The 27,169-nt window shown below is 39.9% G+C and overlaps 1 protein-coding gene across 14 annotated transcripts in view; it reads left to right on the top strand.

The window, feature by feature from the left end:
• Positions 1 to 27,169, top strand: part of TTC3 (tetratricopeptide repeat domain 3) — a 105,169-nt gene that overhangs the window by 13,422 nt on the left and 64,578 nt on the right. For 6 of the 14 annotated variants that reach the window (XR_004974363.1, XM_036352305.1, XM_036352308.1 and 3 more), the window contains exons 3-11: positions 677 to 719; positions 1,303 to 1,453; positions 1,877 to 1,964; positions 2,861 to 2,914; positions 3,898 to 4,018; positions 12,444 to 12,529; positions 13,482 to 13,576; positions 14,700 to 14,762; positions 25,356 to 25,410. Coding sequence is in view for 10 of the 14 variants with exons in the window: in XM_036352305.1 (XP_036208198.1) it covers positions 677 to 719; positions 1,303 to 1,453; positions 1,877 to 1,964; positions 2,861 to 2,914; positions 3,898 to 4,018; positions 12,444 to 12,529; positions 13,482 to 13,576; positions 14,700 to 14,762; positions 25,356 to 25,410 (756 nt within the window). In the remaining 4 variants the exon portion in view is untranslated. Of the gene's footprint in view, positions 1 to 676; positions 720 to 1,302; positions 1,454 to 1,876; positions 1,965 to 2,860; positions 2,915 to 3,897; positions 4,019 to 12,443; positions 12,530 to 13,481; positions 13,577 to 14,699; positions 14,763 to 16,166; positions 16,492 to 18,035; positions 18,119 to 25,355; positions 25,411 to 27,169 lie in introns of those variants that run through there. The other 8 variants (XM_036352306.1, XM_036352311.1, XM_036352313.1 and 5 more) reach the window with 8 other exon arrangements.

Genomic DNA, 27,169 nt, shown 5'->3' with positions numbered 1-27,169 from the left:
GTGCACTTTTTTAGGTCAGTGCTAATAATCTTTACATTAAAAATCAAGAGCCATGCTTTTGAATCTTATCAGATTGCCGGGGTCCAACCCCAGCAGGTCCAGGGGTCCCCAAAGGTGTGGACGGAGTCGGCGAAGAAGGAATGACACAGAGACAGCGTTCAGTTGATCAGCAGCCTAGCCAGGATCTCTAGCCAAGTTCTGGTCAGGATCTCCAGCGAAGTTCTTCTGTCTCTAGGTTCTGTGTAGGTTCTGTCTTCTTGGTTCTGTCTTCTAAGTTCTGTCTTGTTACATCTGTATTTATACCAGTTGATTCCAATCCTATCAATCTCTATTCCAAAGGTTAGGGCGTTTCTTATCTCCATTCCAGGGAGTAAAGATTATGTAGCTTAAGCATGATTGTTCATAGTTAAAGTGATTAATTACCCGCCTGGCACTTAGTTAAGAGGTTTTATTCCCTCCCTAACTTCAGGGGAAAATCCCTACCTGGGGAAACAACCTTTCTCAGAGAGGTGACCTTGGTTAAAACACATAGTGCCAAGAAGGTGAGCAAACATATTAAGAACAGTATGCCATATATGCCAGGTCCCTTGAAACAGCAAGCATGGACCGGCTCCCGGCATCAGATATAAATCAAATGTGGGTTTTTGTGTGTTTGTGTGTTTTTGTTTTTTTTTAGGGTAGGCAGTATAAAGATTATGCTGAAAGTGAGAGAAACTTAGGTGAGTACACTGGTATTTTAACTAATTTGTTAAAAGACTATCACATGAAGTTCATCCTTTCACATTAATATAACAGACTTACATAGCTCTTAAAAAATTATTCTTTTTTTTTAAAGTAACAATTTGCTCAAGAGCTTTTCTTTCTTTATTTTTATATGTTTTTCGTATAAAAATAGAGAGGAAGGAAGAGGGAGAGAGAGATAGAAACATCAATGATGTGAGAGAATCATTGATTGGCTGCCTTCTTCACACCCCCTCCTGGGGACCGAGCCCGCAACCCAGGCATGTGCCTTTGACTGGAATCAAACCCAGGACCCTTCAGTCCTCAGGCTGATGCTCTATCCACTGAGCCAGACCAGCTAGGGCTAAAAATTTATTCTTACTAGTCTTTTTCATTAGAAACAAAACCTTTTTTAAAATAGAGTTTTAGCTCTCTTGAATATTCTTAATATCTAACAGGTTGAAATATTTTATCCATTCATTTCTTACTTTCCCATAATCTGTTTTTGCTTTTTCTATTAACACTGTTGATTGATTCCAAAATGAGGCACAAAATATTAATTTAAACAATTTTTAAATTAAGAATTCGACATCTGCAATATGTGGTGTACTAAACCAGTTTCTATCCTGCGAGATTACTGTGATGCCATTAAAATACACATCTTCTGGCCACTTCTGTTTCAACATCAACACAGTTCCATAATATCACGGCTGTACCCCTGTGTGGAGGCCACGTAAGTTACTACATTATTCATTTTGTATAAACAGTGGTAAACACATTGGCCAATATTGAGGAATGCCAACCAAGTACAGTGGAAGGCTATGTCTCATGCTTGTATACTATTCAGTTGTATTCTTGTTTAGTAGAGTGAAAAAAGTTAGTACTTGGGATTTGGATATGAATGAATAATCATGATAATAATATATATAATGAATGAAATTCTGAAGAGCATTAGATGCTAAATTTGAAACTGAGTAAGGAAAATTATATGATTTTTTATAAATATCAGCATTGTATACAAGAAAAGGTATAATATTTTATCCACTTAAACTTATTACTTAGAGCGAAGGAACAGAACTTAAAGGAGTGACATGCAGTTAAATGTAAACTTTAATACACAAGAAACTAATTTTTAAAAAATAAATTTTTCTTTAAGCAGTTCTCATACTTCTGAGATAAGTTTGAAGGAATTGCAACATCTTGAGTTGATGGAAGATATTGTGGATTTGGCGAAGAAAGTTATGGTAAGTGGTGGAATATGGCTTTGTCCTTCTCTATTTAAAGATTATGAGTATATGGTGTCAGGCTGTGTGACTAATTTATAATGGTTAGGAGGTTTCAGTTCTGATTAACCTGAGATGGTGCTGCCGTCCATGAGTCTGTGGTATATATTTGAGAAATCAGGCAGGTGGCTGTTTTTGTGGTTCTGACAGGACATGTTGAGAATCAGGACAGCTCTCTGTTACTAAGGATAGAAATTGGAATTTGTCACAAATGAAAGTTTACTCTTGATTCACAGAAACTGTTGTCCCAGGTTCTGAAAGTGAGGGGTTCCGTTTTCTGACTTAAAATCACGCCACTGCCACTACCACCGCCGCAAATATTTTTCCGTTTGGGTAGTCTTATGTCATTTTTGAGCAGATGTCCTTGTACTGCACTGAGGGGTTTCTTTTCATTGAGAGCCATTTGATAATTTTTCTTATTTCAGTTGATTATGGAGCCAATTGGGTTTTTTTAAAAATTCTTTATTGTTGAAAGTATTAACCAAGTGTTTTTCTTGGTATTATTCTCATTGCAAACTTAAATTTAGAAAGGGCATTTGATGTTTATTTTCTGTTGCTAATCCTTTGCAGTAACTTATATCAGCCAATGTATTCTTATAAAAAAATACAGGTATAATTAACTTTAAAATTCATATATCTAGAAGTGACACTAAGTCTTTTTATCATTAGAACCCAATGTGGGACTATTTCTGAATTCTTGTTTTAGGATCCTTAAGCGGTAAATTGAGCATGAAAGTGCTTATGGAAAGTGGACTACTATGCATTCCTAAAATGTAGGATTTTGTTGTTCATTGGAAAATTCATGTGTAATTGACTGAATAAAGATGAAAAATGTGTTTTATGTTCTTTTTTTGCAGAACGATTCCTTCTTTATTGGAGGCTTACTGAGAATTGGTTATAAAATAGAAAATGTAAGTGTTAAACACAGGAACCCAACACAGCCACTGTGAGTCAGTGCAGTTGCCTTGCTGCTTGTTGCCCACGTCTGGGTCTACATAGTCAACGCTTTATGTGTAGTGTGTGGTGGTTTTGATTTCTATGTTTTGCTTAAGGGCTCTCCTTATTCTAGGTGATTTACATAATTTTCATTTCCCCCCAAATTATGCCTAGTATAATTTTGAACCTCTTTTACAAGTTGACTCTTTCTCTTTTATATTATTTACCTGGCATATATTCTCCCAAATGAAATTATTAGGTCCCTGGTATGAACATGTTTTGCTATATCATTACTAGATAATCGTCACATACAATGGTAAACCAATTTTTAGTGCTATTGGTAACATAAACTTCTACACGTTTCCCTTAAGCCTAGCATTTGCACCGATAACTCCACTATTTAATTTCTGAAGTCATTTCAGACACTACAAGTACGAATGAAAGTTCTGTGAAGATCATTGCACTGAGTGCTCATTTGCCCAGCTACACCCTCTTGTTTATCTCCTATTCTTCTATTTGCCACAGACCATTTAAAAACCATAATCCCTTTGGTGAACCTTAATCTATACCTTTAAACTTGAGACAAGGATGGAAGTCCTAATTTAGATGAGATCTGAGATGCCTGGTTCATCTCATATTATTAAACTCTTCTGCTACCCAGGGCCATCTCGGGCTGGGCAGTAGGCCTCATCTGTCAGGTCTCTAATCATTGCAAAAGCATCTTGAGCTCTGTGGGTGGCCCAAGGTGGTCTGAAATGTAACATACACCAGTCCATGGTGTCTGTTAACTTGTATGTTGGGGTCCAGCTATTCTAGTTCTGTGCTAGAGTAATGAAAATATGAGGTTACAAGTTTTATATTAAGAATCTGAAATACCATATAACATAAATGTATAATGCCACATGTGAATTTAGAATTAATACCGAAGTCACGTTCTACATCCCTCTTTTTGAAACAGAATATATTGGCAATGGAAGAAGCTTTGAATTGGGTGAAATACACAGGCGATGTAACAATTCTATCTAAATTAGGAGAAGTTGACAATTGTTGGCCTATGTTAAGTATTTTCTTTACTGAATGTAAGTATAAATGCTTTAGATTGTTATTTGACTCAGTTTTTAAAGATATTAGTTGGGAAAATGGAATGTGTAGTTATTTATCTTAGGATTAAAAAAAAAATGTTTTTTTCTGAGTAAGGGAAAAGCCTGCATAAAAGAACTTTAACCTTGTAGTTAGTTTCATTCTGTATTTCTTGTCTTAATGATTTCTATGACATATTTCATTGAATTTTTTAAAAATATGTTTTTATTGATTTTAGAGAGAGAGGAAGGGAGAGGGATAGAAACATTGATGAGAGAGACATTGATTGGCTGCCTCCTGCATGCCCCCTACTGGCAATCGAGCCCACAACCCAGGCATGTGCCCTGACGAGAATCAAACTGGTGACCTCTTGGTTCATGGGTCAATGCTCAAACACTGATACTTTAAAAATTTTTTGCCAAGTAGATGTCATAAGTTATCTATATAATACTCAAGTTATCCTATATAATAAAGAGCTAATATGCTAATTAGACCAGATGGCAGAATGACCCTACAGAATGACCTTCCAGAACAACTAGTGGGTGGGGCCGCTAGGCAGCCAGTGCTGCAAGGGCCAAGCCCCTTGCATGAATTTCGTGCATCAGGCCTCTAGTCCTCCTATGTAATAAAAGCCTAATATGCTAAGTGTCTGGTTGTCCAGTCCTCCATTCAACCAATCAAAGCATAATATGCTAATGATATGTTAAGGCCGCACAATCGCTTGCTGTGACATGCACTTACCACCAGGGGGCAGACGCTCCAACTGGTAGGTTAGCTTGCTGCTGGGGTCCGGTTGATCGGGACTGAGTGAGACAGGCCATACACGCCCTAGAGCCCTTCCACAATCCCTCCCCAGCTAGCCAACCTCCTGCATCCCTCCCTGGCCTCAATTGTGTACTGGTAGGGTCCCTCAGCCTGACCTGTGCCCTCTCCCAATCTCGGCTGAGGAACACCCCCTTCCCCCCGAGTGTACAAATTTTGTGCACTGGGGCTCTAGTTATATATAATACCCAAAGAGACCACAACGGGGGCTCATATACTAGGTGTACCAGTTAATAATGTAGATTTTGTAATCAAAGAAAACACGATAATTTCAAGAGAAACACCAAAAGTGCTTTATTCAAAGTAATGTCCATTGCTAGCTACACATTTCCCCCATCTTTCAGATAATTTGTGGATTTCATCCCAATAGAACTTTTCTTGTTTTGAGGCAAACCATTCAGAGACCCAATTTTCCACTTTGTACATTTTGAAGTGCTGCTCAGAAAGTGCATGTGCCATCGATAGGAACAAGTGGTCATCTGAAGGAGCAAGGTCTGGTGAATACGGCGGGTGGGTTAATACTTCCCAGGCAAGATCTTTTAATGTGTCTTTAACTGGTTTTGAAGTGTGTGATGGTGCGTTATCATGAAGCAAAATTACTTTGCCGTGTCTTCTGGCACATTCTGGTTGTTTCACGATCAAAGCATGGTTCAAATTGATTATTTGTTGTCAGTAGTGATCAGTATTAAGGGTTTCACCTGGTTTTAGAAGCTCATAATACACCACACCTTCCTGATCCCACCAAACACAGAGCACTGTCTTCTTTCTGAAGCAGTTTGGCCTTGCAGTCGATGTTGATGGTTGACCTGGATCAACCCATGATTTTGTGCATTTGGGATTCTCAAAATAAATCCACTTTTCATCGCCAGTCACAATTCGATGCAAAAAAGACTCTTTCGTGCCGTTGAAGCAACATTTTACTGATGACTTTTCGGTTTTCCATTTGTCTTTCCTTCAGTTGATGTGGCACCCATTTTCCTTTCTTTAAAATCTCTCCCATTGCTTGTAAATGATTGGAAATTGTGTGCTGAACAACATTTAATGTTTCTGCAAGTTGTTTTTAAGTTTGACACCCATCTTCATCCAATAATGCTTGTAATTGTTGGTCTTCAAACTTTTTCGGTTGACCCGGACGTTCTTTGTCTTTCACATCAAAATCATCACTTTATTTTTTTAAAATAAATCTTTATTCAGATTATTACAGTTGTTCCTCTTTTTTCCCCCCATAGCTCCCCTACCCCCCGGTTTCTACCCCACCCCATGCCCTTAACCGCCCCCCCCCCCCATGTCCTTGTCCATAGGTACAAGATTTTTGTACAATCTCTTCCCACACCCCCACACTCCCTTCCCCCTGAGAATTGTCAGTCCACTCCCTTTCTATGCCCCTGATTCTGTTATATTTACCAGTTTATTCTGTTCATCAGATTTTTTATTCTCTTGATTTTTAGATTCACTTGTTGGTAGATGTGTATTTGTTGTTCATAATTTGTATCTTTACCTTTTTCTTCTTTTTCCTCTTCTTAAAAAATACCCTTCAGCATTTCATATAATGCTGGTTTGGTGGTGATGAACCCCTTTAGCTTTTTCTTGCCTGTCAAGCTCTTTGACCTTCAATTCTAAATGTTAGCTTTGCTGGATAAAGTAATCTTGGTTGTAGGTTCTTGCTATTCATCACTTTGAATATTTCTTGTCACTCTCTTCTGGCCTACATAGTTTCTGTTGAGAAATCAGCTGACAGTCGTATGGGTACTCCCTTGTAGGTAACTAACTGTTTTTCTCTTGCTGCTTTTAAGATTCTCTCTTTGTGTTTTGCCCTTGGCATTTTATTTTTTTTCTTTTTCTTTTTGTTTTTTAATTAAATCTTTATTGTTCAGATTATTACAGTTGTTCCTCTTTTTTTCCCCCCATAGCTCCCCTCCACCTGGTTCCCACCCCACCCTCCGCCCTCACCCCCACCCCCCACTGTCCTCATCCATAGGTGCATGATTTTTGTCCAGTCTCTTCCCGCCTCCCCCGCACCCCTTTCCCCCCCAAGAATAGTCAGTCCACTCCCTTTCTATGCCCCTGATTCTATTATAATCACCAGTTTATTCTGTTCATCAGATTATTTATTCACTTGATTTTTAGATTCACTTGTTGATTGTATCTTTACCTTTTTCTTCTTCTTCCTCTTCGTAAAGGATACCTTTCAGCATTTCATATAATACTGGTTTGGTGGTGATGAACTCCTTTAGCTTTTCCTTATCTGTGAAGCTCTTTATCTGACTTTCAATTCTGAATGATAGTTTTGCTGGATAAAGTAATCTTGGTTGTAGGTTCTTGGCATTCATCACATTGAATATTTCTTGCCACTCCCTACTGGCCTGCAAAGTTTCTGTTGAGAAATTCGCTGACAGTCGTATGGGTACTCCCTTGTAGGTAACTGACTGTCTTTCTCTTGCTGCTTTTAGGATTCTCTCTTTGTCTTTTGCTCTTGGCATTTTTATTATGATGTGTCTTGGTGTGGTCCTCTTTGGATTCCTTTTGTTTGGGGTTCTCTGTGCTTCCTAGACTTGTAAGTCTATTTCTTTCACCAGGTAGGGGAAGTGTTCTGTCATTATTTCTTCAAATAGGTTTTCAATATCGTGCTCTCTCTCTTCTTCTGACACCCCTATAATTCGGATGTTGGTACGCTTGAAGCTGTCCCAGAGGCTCCTTACACTATCTTCGTATTTCTGGATTCTTTTTTCATTTTGCTTTTCCGGTTGGGTGTTTTTTGCTTCTTCGTATTTCAAATCTTTGACTTGATTCTTGCAATCCTCTTGCTGTTGGAACTCTGCATAATAACCTTTATTTCAGTCAGTGTATGCTTAATTTCTAGTTGGTCCTTTTTCATAACCTCAAGGGTCTCACTAGATTTCTTGAGGGTCTCACTACATTTATCGGCGGTCTCACCAGTCTTTTTGAGGGTCTTATTAAATTTATCGGCGGTTTCTAGAAAGCTCTTGAAAAACCTTAAAAGTGTGGTTTTGAACTCTATATCCAGTCGTTTGCTTTCCTCCATTTCTGTCATTTGTGACCTGTTTCTTTGTCTCCGCATTTTTTATGCTTCCCTGTGTTGGTAGAGTGGCTTTGTGTGCTAGATGTCCTATAGGACCCAGTGGCTCAGCCTCCCCAATTACCTGAGCTGGACACTCTCGGTGCACCCCTTTGTGGGCTTTGTGCACAGTCTTGTTGTAGTTAAGCCTTGATTGTTGTAGTTATCACTGGGAGGAATTGACCTCCAGGCCAATTGGCTGTGAGAATCAGCTGTGTCTACGGTGGGAGAACTTCTGTGCTGAAGACATCCTTATGAGACAAGACTTGTTTCAGTGGAGCTTTGGTGCTCACTGAGTCTGCCCTCTGAGTGGGTCCCTTATGGATCTGAGGAGTTGTAATTGGATGGTCCCACTCTGACCACTGGGTACACTGGCTCTTGGATCTAAGAAGGTGCTAATTTAGCCTCTGCCTGAGGCTACCCAGCAGGAGCTGCGAGGAGACCTGCAGATTCCCCTTCCTTGTTTGGGGTTTGGAGGTGCCCAAATGAGGCCCAGCTGTGAATCAGTGCAATCTGCTGTGGGGCCTTGGGCCTTCTCTTGGAAGTTCTGGGTCTGTCTGGCCCAGCTGCAATTTGTTAGGTAATTTTCAGATTGCAAAGGGCCAGGGCATTCATATGCAAAAGCCTCTGCCACAGCTTGGGTGGGGCGGGGTTTCAGGGAATCAACAGGGCAGAGCAAGCAGCTATGGCTGATCCTCAGCCCTGCCCTAAGGGGCCCTGTGTCTCAGTGTCCCTGTAATCGCTGCAAGCACCTTTGAGAGAAAGCCGCCCTTGAGTTCCAAGTTCTGCCTGCTGCCAGACAGCCCAGTTTCTCCCCATATAAGTCTAGGTCCCCTAGACTCACCCGGAACTGGAGTTCAGAGCAGTCGGGGGCTTGTGACTCCCTCCCGATTCAAAAAGACAGCCGCGTCCTCAGTTGCCAGCCCTTGCTGCATGTGCCTCCGTACCTCTGCACTTCCGCACCTCCTCTGAGTCTCAGTGTGCTTTTCTCTTTCCTTCTAGTTGTAGAATTTCCACTCAGTCAGCCTTCCTGTGGTTCTGGATGATGTCTGTTTTGTCTTTTAGTTGTATTTTTGAATTTGTTGTGGGAGGCAGCAATTTCCGGTGTTTACCTATGCCGCCATCTTGGTTTCTCCCTGCCCTTGGCATTTTAATAATGATGTGTCTTGGTGTGGTCCTCTTTGGATTCCTTTTGTTTGGGGTTCTTTGCACTTCCTGGACTTGTAAGTCTATTTCTTTCACCAGGTAGGGAAAGTTTTCTGTCATTATTTCTTCAAATAGGTTTTCAATATCTTGCTCTCTCTCTTCTTCTGGCACCCCTATAATTCAGATGTTGGTACGCTTGAAGTTGTCCCAGAGACTCCTTATACTACCTTCATATTTTTGGATTCTTTTTTCTTTTTGCTTTTCCAGTTGGGTTTTTTGCTTCTTCATATTTCAAATCTTTGACTTGATTCTTGGGATCCTCTAGTCTGCTGTTGGATCTCTGTATAATAATCTTTATTTCAGTCAGTGTATGCTTAATTTCTGATTGGTCCTTTTTCATATCCTTGAGGGTCTCACTATATTTCTTGGAGGTTTCTGGAAGATTCTTGAGTAACCTTATAACTGTGCTTTTGAACTCTATATCCAGTAGTTTGCTTTCCTCCATTTCTTTCATTTGTGACATGTTTCTTTGTCTCCGCATTTTGGCTGCTTCCCTGTGTTGATAGAGTGGCTTTGTGTGCTAGGTGTCCTATAGGACCCAGTGGCTCAGCCTCCCCAATTACCTGAGGTGGACACTCTTGGTGCACCCCTTTGTGGGCTTTGTGCACAGTCTTGTTGTAGTTAAGCCTTGATTGTTGTTGGTATCACTAGGAGGAATTGACCTCCAGGCCAATTGCTGTGTCTACAATGGGAGAACTACTGTGTTGGAGACACTCTAATGGAGCAGGACTTGCTTCAGTGTGGCTTTGGTGCTCACTCAGTCTGCACCCTGAGTGTGTCTCTTATGGATGTGAAGAGTTTTAATCTGGATGGTCTCACACTGACCACTGGGTACATTGGCTCTTGGATCTCCAAGGAGGTGCAAAGTCAGCCACTGCCTGAGTCCACCCAGGAGGAGGTACCGAGAGATCTGCAGATTCCTCCTCTTGGTTTGCAGTTTGGAAGTGCCCAGATGAGGCCCAGCTGTGAAGCAATGTAGGCTGCTGTTTCAGGGTCTTAGGCCTTTTGGAAGCTTTTTAGTTCTTGGACCCAGCTGCAGTTTGTTAGGTTTTAGGTTGCAAAATGACAGGCCATTCATATGCAAAAGTCGCTGCGGACAGCTTGGGTGGGGTTGTAAATTGGGTGGGGCAGGGTCTCAGGGAATCACCAGGGAGGAGCAAACAGCAGTGGCTGCCAGTCAGCCCTTCCCCAGAGAGGTCTCGGGGTCTGTGTCCTGTGGCCCCGTGCAGGAACAATGATCACTGCAAGCACCTCTGAGAGAAAGCCGCCCTCGCATTCCAGCCCGATGCCAGGCAGTCCAGTTTCTCCCCATATGTGTCTGGGTTCCCAGTGTCTCTCCGGGAACTGGAGTTCAGAGCAATCGGGAGCTTGTATCTCCCTCCCATTTCAGAAAAACAGCAGCACACCCAGTTGCCAGCCCGTTTCAGGCGTGCCTCCGTACTTCCCCACTTCTGCACCTCCTACCAGTCTCAGTGTGCTTTTCTCTTTCCTTCTAGTTGTATAACTTCCACTCAACCAGCTTTCCTGCGGTTCTGGATGATATTTGTTTTGTCTTTTAGTTGGAGTTTTGATGTGGTTGTGAGAGGCAGAAAGTACAGGTGCTTACCTATGCCACCATCTTGGTTGTCTCGAAATCATCACTTTTAAAGCGTTTAAACTAGCGTTCACAAGTATCTTGAGTTGGAGCATGTTCACCATAAGCTTTCCGAAGTATATGATAACTTTTTCTTCAAAATAAAGTAATGAATTAAAACTTCCCTCAAATACTCTTCTTTTGGCACGAAATTTTCAAGTGTAAAAATATCTATGATGTTTATACCTTCAGGAAATTTGACATATGAAGTTTTGAAGCTTGCTGTCAATACAACAAAATAGCATTCACATCAAATCGCATATAAACATATGTGTAGCTCGATCTAGTGAAAAAAATCCGCATTATTAACTGGTACACCTAGTATTCTCACTGGTAAGAGAAATAAGTAAGAGCTAAGATTATAATTTTCATTTCCCTGATGAATCTGTTGTTATGTATAATGAAACTGCTTTATATTTATTTTTTACTTTGTGGAATACTTTTCTCTAAAGCATTTGGATGTTTTTATAGCACAGTTATAGGAATATTACAACAAGGAATATTTGGCTCTTCAGTAGATGATAAGAATTTGCCATCTCCAGTGAGGACAAATTTTATACTGTTGATGTAAATGTTAGAGAAGATTAAGCTTAAACATGGGGACGGGTCTTCTGATAGGTTTAGCAGGCACTGGGTTGTATTAAGGTGGGTCTGTCTATTCTGGAGGCCTTTAGTTATTGTCTAGATTTTATGGTAGAAGAGGGCCAGTATCACCTATTGGGCACCCGTGTTGGCTCACTTTTGACTCTTTGTCTCTGTTGTCTCTTCTTTAAAATATCTCTGAAGGTAGCTGTTGTTATTCCTATTTTAGAAATGATCAAACTAAGACTTTGAGAGGTTAAGTGGTATTTCTGTAGTCTAGTAAGTAGTGGAACCTAGATGAGAAGTCGGGTCTCTTAAATCTTAAAGCCCAGGTTTTCATTCTGTAATCTCAGTCTGTCCCTTAGTGTTACTTTACTTCATTTGGTGATTTACCCAAATCCTTTCCTGAATCTTACATTTTAGGTACTCTTTTTGCCATTGAAATGAATGTTTGTCTAGAGGTGTAACTACATTTTTGTTGCAATAAAATTATTAACAACTTAAAAAAATCTTTTTATAGAACAGCTTAAAATACAGAAAATGAAGCCTGGTAAACTTTTAATGTAAATTTTGGTTATTACAGCATTTTAATTATTTTATTAAATTTATATAAGAATAGTCTTTCAAATAAAGTCTAATTTTAACTCTTCATTCAGGAGAGTCAAATGTTGAATTAAGATACTTAAACTTTTAATTTGTTATATTAATTTAGAAAGTAGCTTTACAGGATTTTCTCATTTTTATTGAAATTGTGCCAGGTATATTACAGGTGCTCAGATATATTTGTTGAATTGACTTAAGAGTTTATGCAGCCCATTTGGAATATGTTATGATGAAGCATTTGTTGTAATTATAGTTAGAACTGATATAATAATAAACAAGTATTTTCTTAATGCTAGAAATGTAATTGATTAAATTCATAGCATTAATGAATCTAATGTTATTTTTTTAAATATACTATTTGATACATGAAAAGATTATAACGAGTATGTTATTTAGAAGTATAATATAATGAACTTTATGGATTCACTTAATCTAAGATTTAGAACATTAATACCATTTTTTAAAAATAAATGTCCTCTTCTCTCCTAAAAATGAAAAATAGACAAGTATCACATAACTAAAGTTGTAACAGAAAACTGCAATATACTTGACGAATTTAAAAGACAAACTTGTGCGGAGTGTATACAGGTGAGAATAAATATTTACTTGTAAGTATATTTTAAGATTTGCTTGTTAGAACTTTTATTAGCACTCAGAGAAAGTTCAGTAGAACTGCTACTTGATACTATAAAAATCAATAACATGTTTGAGGGAAATTTTAATAAATTTTGATTGGAATATTTATTTTTTTGGAAGAGGAAAATAGCGTCTTGAGAATTTTCTAATGTTAGAGGTTTTTAAAAGAGTTAATAAAAATTAAAATTTGATTTTTTTAAATTAAAAGAGTTTTAATTAGTTGAGTAAATACGATTTTCTTTGGCAACAGTATTGAGATGTAATCCACATGCCACATAGAATTACTCATAAGAAAGATGATTTTAACCAAATTTTTTAAAAAAGGACTTAAAAAATATTTAACGTTCTAGTTAATTCTCTAAAGTCATTGGTGTGATCCAGTTTATTTTAGTGAATTTATTTTGAAAATTTGAGTGTTTAAAGTAAGTTTTAGTTATATCTGGAGCATCTTTGATATTCTTTTGATTTCATTCTTCCTGATTTTGTTGCCTCTTTTTCTGGCAGTTAATATAATCAGCATTGCCTATATGTATTATTGAATTACATATTGTTTTGTAAGCACCCAGGTTTATTGAACACTATCACATTTTCTAGCCTAAAATTAAAGTTCTACCTCGCAGCAGGCTTACTAAGTATATGTAAATGTGGGCCTGCAAGCTTGTTAGCAGTTACCTATGATGTGATGGTTTTGTTCACTTTTTGGTTTCCTTTAACAAAGTTAGCAATAAGTCCTTAGAGACAGGTTTCTTTAAATATACATACCAAAATATTGAACGTTGCATTATCATTTTCTACGTAAGTGACCCCCCTGGGTTATTTCTGATAGCAAAGATAGATAGGTAAGGGGGTTCTTAATTGTGTTTTGCAATTAACTGATGGATTTTCTTTCACGTTGGTTTCTCAGCAAGGAGAACTAATGAAAATGAAAGGAAATGAAGAGTTTTCCAAAGAAAGATTTGATCTAGCTATTATCTATTACAGCAGAGCCATTGAATATAGGTAAGAGTTAAACAGAACAATGAAATCCTTTTTATGTGGCAGATCAACTTAGAATGCTAGTCAGGGGAAATAAAAGATGAGGAGTTGGAGACTGTCTTCAGCTTGCTATGCGGAATAGAGGCTCTCAGTCAGAGGCCCTGGGAGCAGTAGAGGTGGTCTGAGTGTATGAACTTCATCAGACAGTATCACTCAGGCAAGTCTTGCACAATTGTGAATTCCGTTCTGCCCACCTCCGTTTTCTTTCAAGCTGTCTAAACAGACTCATGTTCTTCCTTATTTTCATTTTGCTTTCAACTAATTTCTCTCAATTTATTAACTGGTCACAAAGGGTTACTTACTAGTTCTTAAGATGTCACCCAGTTAAGGATTTTTGCTTTCTAAGAGGGAACTTTTAAAGGATAATAGTTGGGATTGTTGAGAATGCATGCGTTCCCTCCACCTCGTCTTCCCTTTGCTCAGCTGCTAGAATTTGGTAGCATTTTTGCAAGTGTGCCTCCCTTGGCATCTTAGCTGGTCCACCTAATATTGTAGCAGCGTTGGGGGGATGCGCTGTAGACAGCTACTCTCTTACCTTGCCGGTCTCCACGGGGAACGAGCGGATCAGGGTAGCGTGGCACACCCGAGAGGCTGCTGCTTAGTTCTGAGGAGGCGGAGGAGAGGGAAGAAGTTCCACCACGTATAGTCAGAGAAGACTAAAGAGGGCAGAATTTGAAGTGAAGCTCTTAAATTACTGTTAATTTACAGACTTCTTCTGAGTTCTTTGTCAGTGTGTACAGTCCGAACTTAGATATGTAATTCTATCCTGCACGGTTACAGCACACTTGTAGTTCTAGCTTGTTAATGTGTCTCTTGTGATCCTCACAACAGCTGTGTGAGGCAGGCCGGAAAAGTGGGAATCTTTATTTTGAATACAGGGAAGTTGAGGATGATTTGAGCAGTTACTCAGGTAGAAAGTGAAGGAACCAGGACTTAGCCAGTTAGGACTTCAAACCCTATATTCTTTCTGCTCTGCCACACAGACGTAAAGGTTTTGAAAATTTTTTCATGCCGTAGGTTTTCTGTATGATTTTTGTTAGTTTCATATGTAATTTCCTTAACTGACCAAACATTATTTCTTTTAAAGTCCTGAAAACTACCATCTTTATGGTAACCGAGCTCTTTGTTTTCTTCGCACGGGACAGTTCAGGTAAGTTGGTTAGGGTTCCCTGATTATTATGCTAAACACCCATTTCTGTCTTGCAGGCATGCAAGAAAACCTTTCAGTAGTTCTTTGGCAGAAATAGTGAAATGGTTAAAAGAGGGCTCTGTAAGCGATCTATATGACAGCCCCAGTGACAGCGGTCATTCTGATTGAGTGGGACATGTTATACACTATTTTAAGTACTTTACTTATGCTACTTATTTCTCACAACACTCTAAATAGGTAGGTGATGTTTTTCTCCGCACTTACATTTGGACAGACTCAGACTATTAGTAAGTAGTGATGCCAAGATTTAAACACGGATCTTCTCTGATGATATAAAAGTCTGTGTTTATAACACTTACATTAAATTACATCCTTTTGCTCTATTAATTAATCTGTAAAGTTCTGGAAGAACTTGTGCTTGTTTCCTCCATCCTGGTATAGCATAATTTAGTAAATGTTCTTCATAAGTGAAAAGGAAAAGAAATATAATGGTTTAACTATGAGAGTGAAATATAGTGAATTTTTAGTTCCTAATGTCAAACTTAGCTTTTATTTATTGAGAAAGATTGTTGGCACTATGCTATGATTTTGTTGTTCCTCGGTTTAAAAACCTTAGGCCATAAATTATAAGCGTAAATTATAAGCATTACTCTTGAGCAGGGTAAGCAGTTCCATTTAATTCTGTCCTGTCTTACAGTAAAGGTTTAGGTGATCTTCAAAAATACAGTCACTCAGCCCGGCCAGTGTGCTCATTGGTTTGATTCCTAGTCAGGGACACGCCCAGGTGATGGGCTTGATCCCCACTAGGGGCTGTGCAGAAGGCAGCCAATCAGTGATTCTCTCATCACTGATGTTTTTATATCTCCCTCCCTTTCCTTTCCTCTCTGAAATAAATTAAAAAAAATATTTTAAAAAATGAATACATCCATTCAGTAGAAGAATATAAAAACAAAGCATACTGAAGAAGCAGGTTAGAGCCTAGGATCCTCATAATAAAGTGGCATAGGAGGTCCTGCTTATTATTTGTGTCTGACCTTTCAATAGAAAGGTCAAAATAGAAAGAAAATTTGACAAGTGACATAATTCTCTCTGTCCATGAAGAAAGAGGGCACCAATTGCTTAGGTGAAACAGTGTTTTTCTGGAGTTTGTGGCTTACAGGTGCTGCGAGTTGAGTGATGAGCAGAGGAGAACCTCAGCAATATTCTGTTCATCGGAAGAGCTCCTGGAAAGTGCTGTCTGGGGTTTCCTAGTTTCTGTTACTTTTTCTCAAGAAAGCAGAGTCAGTGTCAGTTGTTTCTCAGTGAAAGCCCTTATGTTGGGATGTGGGAGGGCGGGAGTGGGGAAGAAGTATATTCCAAGTTTGTAGCTTTAAAAATAACATGTTTTTCTTTTATCATGAACAGAAAACATTCTCATGGTAGAAAATTTGGAAAATACAAGAGTTTAAAAAGAAGAAAATAAAAATCACCAGTAATCCAACCACCTTGGAGAATATCGCTGTATTATGTTATGAGGCTTTTAGATGGCTTAAGCCGTGGATAAGCCGAGGCTGTCTAGACTAGAGGAATGGATGGGCTTGGCACAGTCTTCCATCACTACCACTGTCCTCAACTGTTCTGACAAGGAATGAGCTGCAAATGTCATTAGATTATTGCCTCTGGCTAGGTCCAGAATTGCAGATATCCTATGCTGTTTGAAGGTGAATCTAAATGTTTTCAACATGAATAGGTTAGCAACATGGCTGGCCGCCTGTGAAAATGGAGGTGCCTGATCTGAAACATTGAGTGGGTGGAAGGTCATTCACTCTGCATGGGGGAGCTGTGGGTGCTGAGAGGCAGACCAGGGGATTCTGCCCTCTTCCTGAGTGTTAGATGCTAGACACTCAGGGAGGACTCTCCTAAGACTCGGCTGCAAAGGAGGTGCATCAGAGTACACATACAGAAGCCAGGTAGCCTGGTGAGGTCAAGGTCAAGAGCAGGGTTGTGCATCTGTCCTGTGCTCCTTCCTGGTAGTCTAACTTGAGGTTCAGCACCATTGAGGTTTTCACTGGAAGCAGTTCAGCAGCAGTTTCTTAATCACCAATATGCATCGGATGCCTCTTTAATGGCAGACTGGTTTTGCTGGTGTTCCCCACCTCGCACATTCTTTATGCGACTGGCTTTATAAAGTAGGCATGATGTTTTCTGAATCCATAGTACATACAACTCCTGATCAAGAGAGTAGTTGATGTGGCTTCAGAAAAGAACATGTTGCCAGAAGTGCCATTGACATAGTACACCTGTCCTTTATCTGAGTTACCGAGGTTGAGATGTTTTGAAGCTCTCGCGTGTTGGGGTTGATAGGTCTGTCGTGGGAATTTGGCTGAGCAGCTCCAGGGACAGATGGGGTGAAGCATCCCCCCTTGGGCACTGTTCTGAGCACTTTACACACGTTAACTCACAACACCCTCATGCCTGTGAGTGGTGGGTGCTGCTGACTGTAGATGAGGGGCCTAGGGAAGTTGAGCAAAGTGTCCTGGGACACTAGGGGGATGTGACGGAGCCAGAGTTTGAACCCAGGCAGCCTGGACGTAGAGTCTCTAGTAATCGCCACAGAGAGGTGGTGATAGAACCAGAGGGCAATGTGAAAGGTGGGGGGAAAAATTAAATAAATGGTCCAAATGGTCAGTGAATACGACCATCCTTACAGGACATGCAGGCTAAAAACTACGAGTCTTTTTTTCCATATCTGTCAGATTGGCAAAAGTGTAAGAAACTCATTATGCCAAGTGTTTGAGAGGATGTGGAATGAAGGGAACTTGCATACCCGCTGGAGAAAGTGTAAATTGGTGCCACCACGTTGGAGAGCAGGTTGGCAAGCTGAAGAACATGCGCCCTCTGCAGCCCCCACCAAACTCGCAGCCGTGTACCCAAGAAGAGATGTGCAAGGCTTCATTATAGCATTGTTTGTAAATGTAAAGAATGGGAGCAGCCTAAATGTCCGTCAGTAGGAATGGATAAATCAGTAATGGTATATGGTATATTCATACAATGGAAACCTATGCAATTGGTAAAATGAATACAATGCTGAGTGAAAATGCAAGTTGCAGAAATGATTTTAATGGTCTCATACTGTTTATATGTTTAAAAACATGAAAAATGATATGCATCTCCATAATTATTATGTGTTAAAAATGTTTTAAAATGCATGGGCACTTTAAAACCAGGGGAGTGGCTGTCTCGTGGGAGGAAGGGAGAAAGCGAGGGAGGGAACAAGGTTGGAGATGGGAGAGTGGTACCCGGGATGTCCACTGTGACAGGCTTCTGCCAAAAGATCTGAAGCAAACCCGGCAAAACGTTAAGATCTTGCTCAGCTGGTATGTGGCGTGCATTATGTTAATGTTATTTACTTCTATGTGTACTTGAAATATTTGCTGAAAAGCAATACAGTGCAATTAAAAATGTACATGTTAAGATGAAAAAGAAAAACAAAAACAGTGATCACTGAACATCAAGGATGAAACAAGTGAAAAATAACCTTGAAAGGAGAGAAATGTAAGGAAGACCAAGGGCAGGGAACCCGAGGTGAGGGAAGTGAGGGAAGTGCATTCTGAAAGGGTCAACATGGCGGAGGCAGTGGTGGTTTTAAATGCCAGTCCCACAGTGTGTAAATAGACCCGCACTTTGGGAGCCAGGCAGAACCCTTACCACACCTCCAGGTCTGTGGCGGTTGCAGGAGGTGGTACGTGGGAATGTGGGGAATGTGCTGCCCCTGTCACAGCTTGTCCCTGCCAAGTCCTGTAGCCAGAGGGATGTGTGCCGTGTGTCCCAGAACCCGTGGCTTGGATGACGTGTCCTTTTATTCTAGTCTTCTGGAAGTTCACGTTTCAAATACAATTTGGTAGTTAAAGGGCATTTTAGAATGGTAGTTGTAACTGAAGTCATTTGAAATTTTCAGTTTAGTTACCCATCATATAACATAAGTCTATTAATTAGAACCCAGCTTGTGAAATAGTGGGCAGATAGGGTTTAAATGACAGCTCTCTCGTCTGAATTTCTCTGAGGCCAGAGGTATAAATCAACTCAATTGTATGTTCTGAGATTTTTTTTCTTTTTTGGTAAGAGAACATTTATTTGGTAAATCACAGAAGTAGAAGAATTAATTCCTAGAAGAAATGGGCTTAGAAAACAAGTAGCCCTGGTTGGTTTGGCTCAGTGGATAGAGCATCGGCCTACGGACTGAAGGGTCCGGGCTTCGGTTTCAGTCAAGGGCACATACCTCGGTTGTAGGCTTCTCCCCCACCCTGGTTGGGGCGTGTGCGGGAGGCAACCAATCATTGTGTCTCTCACATCAATGTTTCTCTCCCTTCCACTCTCTAAAAATCAATAGAAAAATATCCTTTGATGAGGATTCATATATATATATATAAATAAAAGTTACAGAGTTAAAGGAAGGGCCCTTGGAGCTTGGGAGTGAGGAAGCTAATGGTTAAGTGCCTGAGCGGGTGGAGGAGAGAGAAGAGTAAAGGAGAGGGAGAACACCTGGTCTGAGATTTTAAAAAATCCTAGTGTGTGGGAGGAGCTTAGTGCCGGCGTTGGTTTGTCAACTTATTTCTCTTACCTGTGTGGTCTCTTTATTTTCACTTACTAGCTGCTGAATTTGCTTTTGAAGAAAACAGTTGTTTTCTCAGTCTTCCTTGGAGTGCACCCACTTATAAAAAGCAGTTACAGATGCAGGTTGGGAAAAGTTAAGAATACAAAAGAATAAACTGAAAACTTTTGCCCAACTCAGACCCTTGCCCTGGTTCCTCTCCGTAGATCCTTGTGTGTTTCTTTCATATTTTATACAAGCACTTACTAAGTTGAATCCAATGAAGTTGCCATTTTTATAAGTCAATATAGGTGGTTTCGTTTGGTTCAGTGTAAAGTATGTGTATGTGTTTTTTTAAAAAAAAACATAGCATACTATGTACCCTGTGTACATCTTGCTTCTTTTACAGCACTTCAGTCTTGGAGCTTGTTCTATGTTGGTGTACACAAAGGTCTACTCTTGTTCTTATTCATGGCTGCATAGTCCTTCACTCAATGCATCACATGTTTTAGTTTGTATTAAAATACAGATTTCTTCCAGTTTTAAAAAATTACATATAGCTCTATAATGACTATCCTTTTACAAAAGTTCTACATGCAGGTGCAAGTATATCTGTAGGATAAATTCCTGATAAATTTCTTCTACTTGAATGAAACAGCATCGATAATTTTAATTCCAGACACTAACTTTTGATTTAAAAATGTTTATTTGGCCGATGGTATTACTCACTGTATATGTGGCAGTGACCGACCATTGTTACATCTGAGTCCTGCTTTTGTTGCATTGTAAGAGCTAGAACCTTGGCGAGTATGCTTATTATCTATATACAGTGGGGCCTTGACTTACGAGTTTAAATCGTTCTGTGACGGAGCTCGTAACTCAAATTACTCGTATGTCAAATCAAAAAGTGAACGAGTGAGACACGTGATGCTGGGCTGATGTGGTGTTCACTGTGACGTTCACTGAGCCAACTAGCGGTGGGGTATCTAAAGCTGGCTTGTAACCCAAATTTTAGCTCACAACTCAAAGCAAAAAATCGGCCGAGAGATGGCTCGTATCTCGAAAAACTCGTTAATCGGGACACTCGTAAGTCAAGACCCCACTGTATATAAAAGCCTAAGTGACCTTTACTACCAGAGGACTGGCCGGTAGCTATGATGCGCACTGACCACAGGGGGCAGATGCTCAACTCAGGAACTTCCTCCTGGTGTCAGTGTTCCCTCCCCCCGGCCAGCTGGCCCCAGTTGGCCCTTATCACCAGCCAGGCCAAGGGACCCCACCCATGCACGAATTTGTGCACTGCCTCTAGTAATAAATATTAACTATAATGTAGTAAACATTCAACAGATGTTACTGGGTTCAGTTTATAAATAGATCAGAAATGAACAAAAACAGACATTGTCCCTAGGTTCTAGACCAGCGGTCGCCAACCAGTAGTTCGTGGACCACTTGTGGTCCGTGAGGTCCGAAAGGTTGGCGACTGCTGTTCTAGACAGTGGGCCGGCAGTGTGAAGGCCTGTGGTGGAAGGGACATGTTGCATTCATGGGATTAATAGTGCGCCCACTGGCCTGAATACAGGGAAGGGGGAGAGAGGAGGCCTTGTAGGCTACGTTAAAGCTGTCAGCCTTTAAAAGAAGAGAGAAGGACTGAACTGGGGAGTTGCATGATTAGTACCTTAAAGAGGCCAGTCTGGCTGCAGTGAGCGAGTGTGTGGAGGGGATGCAGCGTGATGTGGATTAGGAGGCTGCTGCGATGTTCCAGGTGAGAGGCGGTGGCTCGGAGAGGGGAATGTCAGTGGGAATGCAGAAGCGGGAGGATTTGAAATATTTTGGAGATAAAATCAAGTTGCTTATAATTAGGTGTTTGGAAGTATTCTGAGATTCTGCTTCAGCAGCTTCATGGGTTATAGGCCCACCCCCTGACACTGGGGTCACTGGAAGAGAGAAATTTGACTTCACTCTTGAACATACTGAGTTGAAGTGCCCTTGAAGGATCCAAATTGGAATGTCGTACCGACAATGAGATACATGGGTCTCGACTCAAAAGGAGCGGTTAGGAGAGAAGTGTTGGGATATTTAACCTCGGGGGCTTGTGGATGTGGGTGAGATGGTTCACGGAAGTGGTTCTCAGCATAGACTGCACATTGGAATCTCTTGAGTGTTGAAGAAATAACCCCTCCCCCAGATTCGCTTTAATTAATTGGGTGTTGGGCTTCTAGAAGCCCCCCAGATAGTACTGATGTGCAGCCAAGACAGACCCACTCCTGGAGAACATGAGCTGAGATTAGGAGAGGGGCTAGGACTGAGCCTGGAGGCACACAAGCAGAGACCCGTTAGGGGAGGATGAACCTGCCAGGAGACTGTTCTGCTGCCAGAGAGGTGGCAGGGAATCTCTGTGCTTCCAAGGAGGTAAGTGTGGCCAGCAGTGCCTGTTGCTGCTGAGAATTCGGATTTAGGAATGTGGACGTGGTTTAGTTACCGGAGGGGGAGGTGGTAGTTGGAAGCTTGGAGCAGAAGCTGGGTTAGAGCAGATTGAAAAATGAGAGGGAGGAATTGGAGACAGTATAGGCAGCTGTTGGAGGTATTTGGGGAGAGGCAGTGAGAAACAGAAAAGGTGTGCCATTGTATTAGGATGTTTTGGCTAAAAATAACAGAAAACTCTGACTCAACTGGTTTAAATAGTGAAGAAAACTTACCTTATTCAGAGTTCCAGAAGAAGGAGTTTCAACAGTGTCATCAAAGACCGAGGCTTTTCTCAGCCCACTGTGTGACCTGGACCTCCAGCTGTCATCGCAGGGTGTCAGATGCTACTGTAATTCAGACATCAAACCAGATAGTACAGTCTCCAGCAGAAGGATAACTTCGATGTAGTCTTCAAAAAAAATACACATACTGAGAAGTGTACAATTCCTAAGTGTGTAGGTTGAATTTGCAGAAACCAAACAACCATAACTAGTGCCCAGATCACCACCTCAATACCCAGAAGCCCCCTTGCTCCTAGTCACTACCCACCTCCTCCTCCAGGATAACTGCTATTCTGACTTCCAGCATCATTGGTTATTTTTGCTTGTTTTTGTGCAATATAAACAATCATAGTATGTATATAGTATGTGCTCTTTTATGTTTGGCTTTCAACATTGTTTTTGAGATCCATATTGTTGCATGTAAAGTTGTAAAGTGTTCATCTATTGCATGAATATACCACATTTTATCCATTCTGTTGTTGATGGGCATTTGGGTCTTATAGGTGGTGTCATTGTGAGCACTCATTTCTGTTGAGTGTATAATTAGGGGCAGGGTATCCTTATATTTAGCTTTAGTACAAAATTTCCAAATGGTTGTGTGATTTTACACTCCTACCAGCAGCATATGAGAGTTTCAATTCCATGTCTTCGCTAATACTATTTTGTGTCATTTCATTTGGACATTCTGGTGGGTGTGTAATGATCTAGTGCTGTGATTTTAGTTTGCATTTCCTTAAGTTGATTAATGATATTTAAGTTGAGCATCTTTCCATTTGCTTATTGACTATTTGGATTTTCTCTTTTGTGAAATGCCTGTGTGGATTTTGAGTTGAATGTCTTATTAGTAGTTTATTTTTTAAAAATTTTGGATATGAGTCATTGTCAGATATTTAAATTACAAATATTTTCTCTCTGGCTTGCCTTTTTACTCTTGTTTTCTTTTCACAAACAGAAGTTACTAATTTTAATATAGTGAGTTAGCCAATTGTTTCCTTTATGGTAAGCATTTTTGTGTTTTGTTTTTAATCTCTGCCAGCACACATGTCACCAGAATGTTCTGTTTCTAATAAAATCTCGACTGTTTAACTTTGGAATTTAGATTTATAGTCCATCCACAGGTGGTTTCTGTATGTAGTGTGAGATGGGGTTCATATGTGAATGTCCCGTTGACACAACACCGTTTCTTAAGAGTACCTTTTCTCCATGTCTTGTGATGTTACCTTTGTCATATAGATCAGGTGACTGTGTAGGTAAGGGTCTGTTTCTGATTTCTATATCCCATTCTGTTGATCAGTGCATCTATCTTTAGATAGCATTTTCTTTAAAAAAAAAATAATGTATATAGCCTTTTAGTGGGTATTGTTATGTGGTAATATGTTACCTTGTTTTTTCCTTGTAATCTCTTTTTAAGAGTGATGATTTCCCTCAGGTCTCATTGGCCAACACTGAGTCACATGACTACCCCTAAGCCAATCAGTGGAAAGGAAAGCAGCTGTTGCCCTGATTTGCTTTAACTAATTAGGACTTGCCTCTGAATCTTTTTTTTTCTTCAAGGTCACCAAAAATGTTGGTTGCCTCAAAGAAAAAAAAATTGGGAGAAAGAGATATATCTCTGAATCTTGTAGTAGTGAGCTAGACCCTCTCAACAGAAGTGTAGGCAGGTAGAGGAGGGGATAGCAGTTGGGTAGGCTACCAACAGTGTTTTCTTATGGCTTAAGGCATATTTATTTTTATGTATTTGTTTTTTAAAGATGAGAGAGATCTGACCATATTAAAAGTTGATGGGAGGTTGTATAGCAAGGTGAATGTACTGAATACCACAGAACTGTACATTTGAAATGATGGTTCAAATGGTAAAATTATATGTTATGTAAATTCATCATAATATGGCATTGATTTTTGAGAGGGAATGGTTAATATACATGTGAGAGAAGGGATTATTGAAATTAATAGAATAGAGAAGTTACATGGCACAGGTGGAGAAGTTGGCCAGAGAAGGAAGAGAACAGTAAATGAGAAAAGGCAGGGCTAGGTATGGATTTGTCCTTGGTAGTAGAAAATTGAGAGTTCTCTTGATGTCTCTTCATTTTACTCTTTGAACTGAGGGCAGAGATCATCTGCTGAGGGAGAAGGGATTGGAAGTTTGAGGACAGGATACAAGGTTTGAAATGATCAGTTTATAGAGTTAGAGAATGATTTGATCTAGAAGGATGGTTGAAGGCCCCTTCGAGTTGCTTTAATCAAGAATAATAGTGCTACCTTATGCTCTACTGTGTAATCTTCTCCAGCAATACTTGGCTCCCTAGATCAGGCATGGAGAAAGTGGAAAGTGGGATTGACCCCAACTTGGGCTTTGCCATGGAGCCAGATGTAAATACAGGGACAGAGGAGTAGAAAGAATTAGTAAACATGTGAATATGAAATGATGACCCAGTGACTCGCAAGCTAGCTAAATAAGGAAGTAAAACAAACAAAGTGGGTAAGTCAGTGAGTTGGGCACCCTGAGGAGATAGTAGGAATAGTTGAACACGATGGAAGGAAACTAGGTTATAGGGGAGAGCAGGATGTCTCGATTAGTGATTTTTGAAGTTTGAACAGTTTTGAGTGGTGATAAGTTTTGGGGGAAGTGGGGCAGTGGTGGGTGTCTGAGCTGGGGAGAGAAGGAGGTCATAGAAGATATGGCAGGAAACTGTTAGTACTTGGTAGTTTATAAAGTACTTTTTTAGCATAGTGTCTGACTTAGTCCCTCCTTCAGACAGGAAGAACAGGGTGATTGTCCCCAGCGCAGGTGAGAAAGCAGGCCGGGAGAGGCTGATAACTTTCCAACAGCCCACAGGGATTGGGCTTCACTGTTTCAAGTCCCCACTTTTATGCTCTGTCCACTGTAGCTTTGCCGAGGTGTTGTGTGAAAGATCTGGGAGTGTATTTCTGGAGTCTTGCTAATATACAGGAATAGTGCAAAAAACTCTACAACGAATAACCAGTTGGGCATAGATTGAGGTGTAAGTAAGATATGTGCAGGGAGTATCCCAGAAATGGGGAAGCAGTTATTCCTGAGCAGTTGTGACTGTGACTCTGGATGGCCTTTTCCCTTCGTTTTACTTTTCTGTATTTTCCAAATTTCCTATAATGGACGTATATGGGTCCTTAAAAATTAAAAAAACATTTTTTAACTAGGTTATATATGGAAAATTCAAAAAATACAAATAGAAATGTAAGATGGTTTATATACCTATATTAAAATAAAAACGTGAATGTTTTTCTTGTTTTTCTTTTTAGACATGCACTTGGTGATGGAAAAAGAGCCATTATTTTGAAGAACAACTGGACAAAGGTAGGTTTCTTTTATATTTTACCTTGGGCAAATAATGCCATACAACTTAGAGAAAAATCTAATCACAGGATGTACATTTGTATGTAAAAATGTGGATAAAATAGGAATCTTCAGTTCCATAGTCAGAAAGGAAGCGGATTGTTTTACAGAGTTCAAGAATGATTTGATGTAGAGTGAGGCCGGACTGCCTGACACATACAGGCACTCATTAAGTAAATACTTGATGACTTAGTGAATGAATGAATGGAATACTAGATTGCAGTTGAAATTAATTAACTGGCTTATCAATAGATTTTAAAAAACAATGTTGAATCGCCCTGGCCAGCTTGGCTCAGTGGATAGAGCGTCAGCCTGCGGACTGAGGGATCCCGGGTTCGATTCCGGCCACGTGCACATGCCCGGGTTGGGGGCTCGATCCCTAGTAGGGGGTGTGCAGGAGGCAGCCGATCAATGATTCTCTCTCATCATTGATGTTTCTATCTCTCTCCTTCTCCTTTCCTCTCTGAAATCAATAAAGAAATATATTTTTTTAAAAAACAATGTTGAATGAACAAAGCAGTAAAAGCATATTAGAAAAATACCTATCAAACTCTTGATAGTGTTTGCTTCTGGGCAGTGAGAGACAGGAAAGATTAACGGTACAAAGGAGACTTCAGCCATATTTCTATAGTTTTAGTTCTTGCATTAAAGAATCTGAAGCAAATATAACAAAATGTTAACAGTTAATTCTGGTGTTTGTTATAGTCATTTATATTTCCTAAATTATAAAAATAGTCTGAATTTTTTTAAAGCAGAGCTTCATTAAGACTCAAAAAGATACATGTTTCAGACTTCATTTCTGGCTTTTCATAATTTGCTTTTATTTATTATTTTTTTAATTATTATTTTTTAATCCTCACCCAAGAATATGCTTTTATTGATTTTACTGATTTTAAAAATATGTTTACATTGATTTTTAGAGAGAAAAGAATGGAAAGGGAGAGAGAAAGAGAGAGAGAAACATTGACCAGTTGGCTCCCAGGCATGCCCTGAGCAGGCATTGAACCTGCAACCTGGGTATGTGCCATGACCAGAAATTGAACCCTCCACCCTTTGGTGAATGGGATGACAACTCGAACCAACTGAGCCACACTAGCCAGGGCCATAATTTATTTTTAAGCCAGAGTGAGTGGAGTCGTAGAATTTTAGAGCTTTCAGTTTGTGATTCAGGTGGTCTAGGAGTGTAAAATCTGGGGATTATAAGATTTCTCAGGCGGACTTCTTCATTCCACTTTTGGAGTCACTTTCTAAGTATATTATTTTACAGATGAAGAAATTAAGTCTCAGAAAAGTACAGTGACTTTGCAAGGTGCCATTACAAGTAAAAGACAAAACTGGATTGAGGGTGGTGATTGTTGCTGTTTTCAATACAAGTCATTCTTGTGCTTAAAAATCCTTTGCTGACTTCTGCACCTGGCATGTGGCAGCTGCTCCATAAATATGTTCAGGATGAATGGATGGTAGAATTCTTAATAGTAAAACCTAGACCATGATACTGGTTTTCCAGAGATATCTTTTGTTATTTTAATCTAGTATCAACTTAGAAAAAGAGTACTAAAACTTTTAAAATTACTTTGAGTACCTTATTTAGAATGTTCATTCCTGATTTAGTTTATCAAAGAAAATATTTACTCTTTAAGACTTTTTTTTTTTTAAGAACAGTTTTAGGTTCACAGCAAAATTAAGAGGAGGAAGGTACAGAGATTTCCCATAATCCCAT

The sequence above is a fragment of the Myotis myotis genome, unplaced genomic scaffold (assembly GCF_014108235.1).
Source record: "Myotis myotis isolate mMyoMyo1 unplaced genomic scaffold, mMyoMyo1.p scaffold_m19_p_2, whole genome shotgun sequence".
NCBI classification, from domain to species: domain Eukaryota; kingdom Metazoa; phylum Chordata; class Mammalia; order Chiroptera; family Vespertilionidae; genus Myotis; species Myotis myotis.
This window is presented reverse-complemented; position numbering and strand designations above follow the sequence as displayed.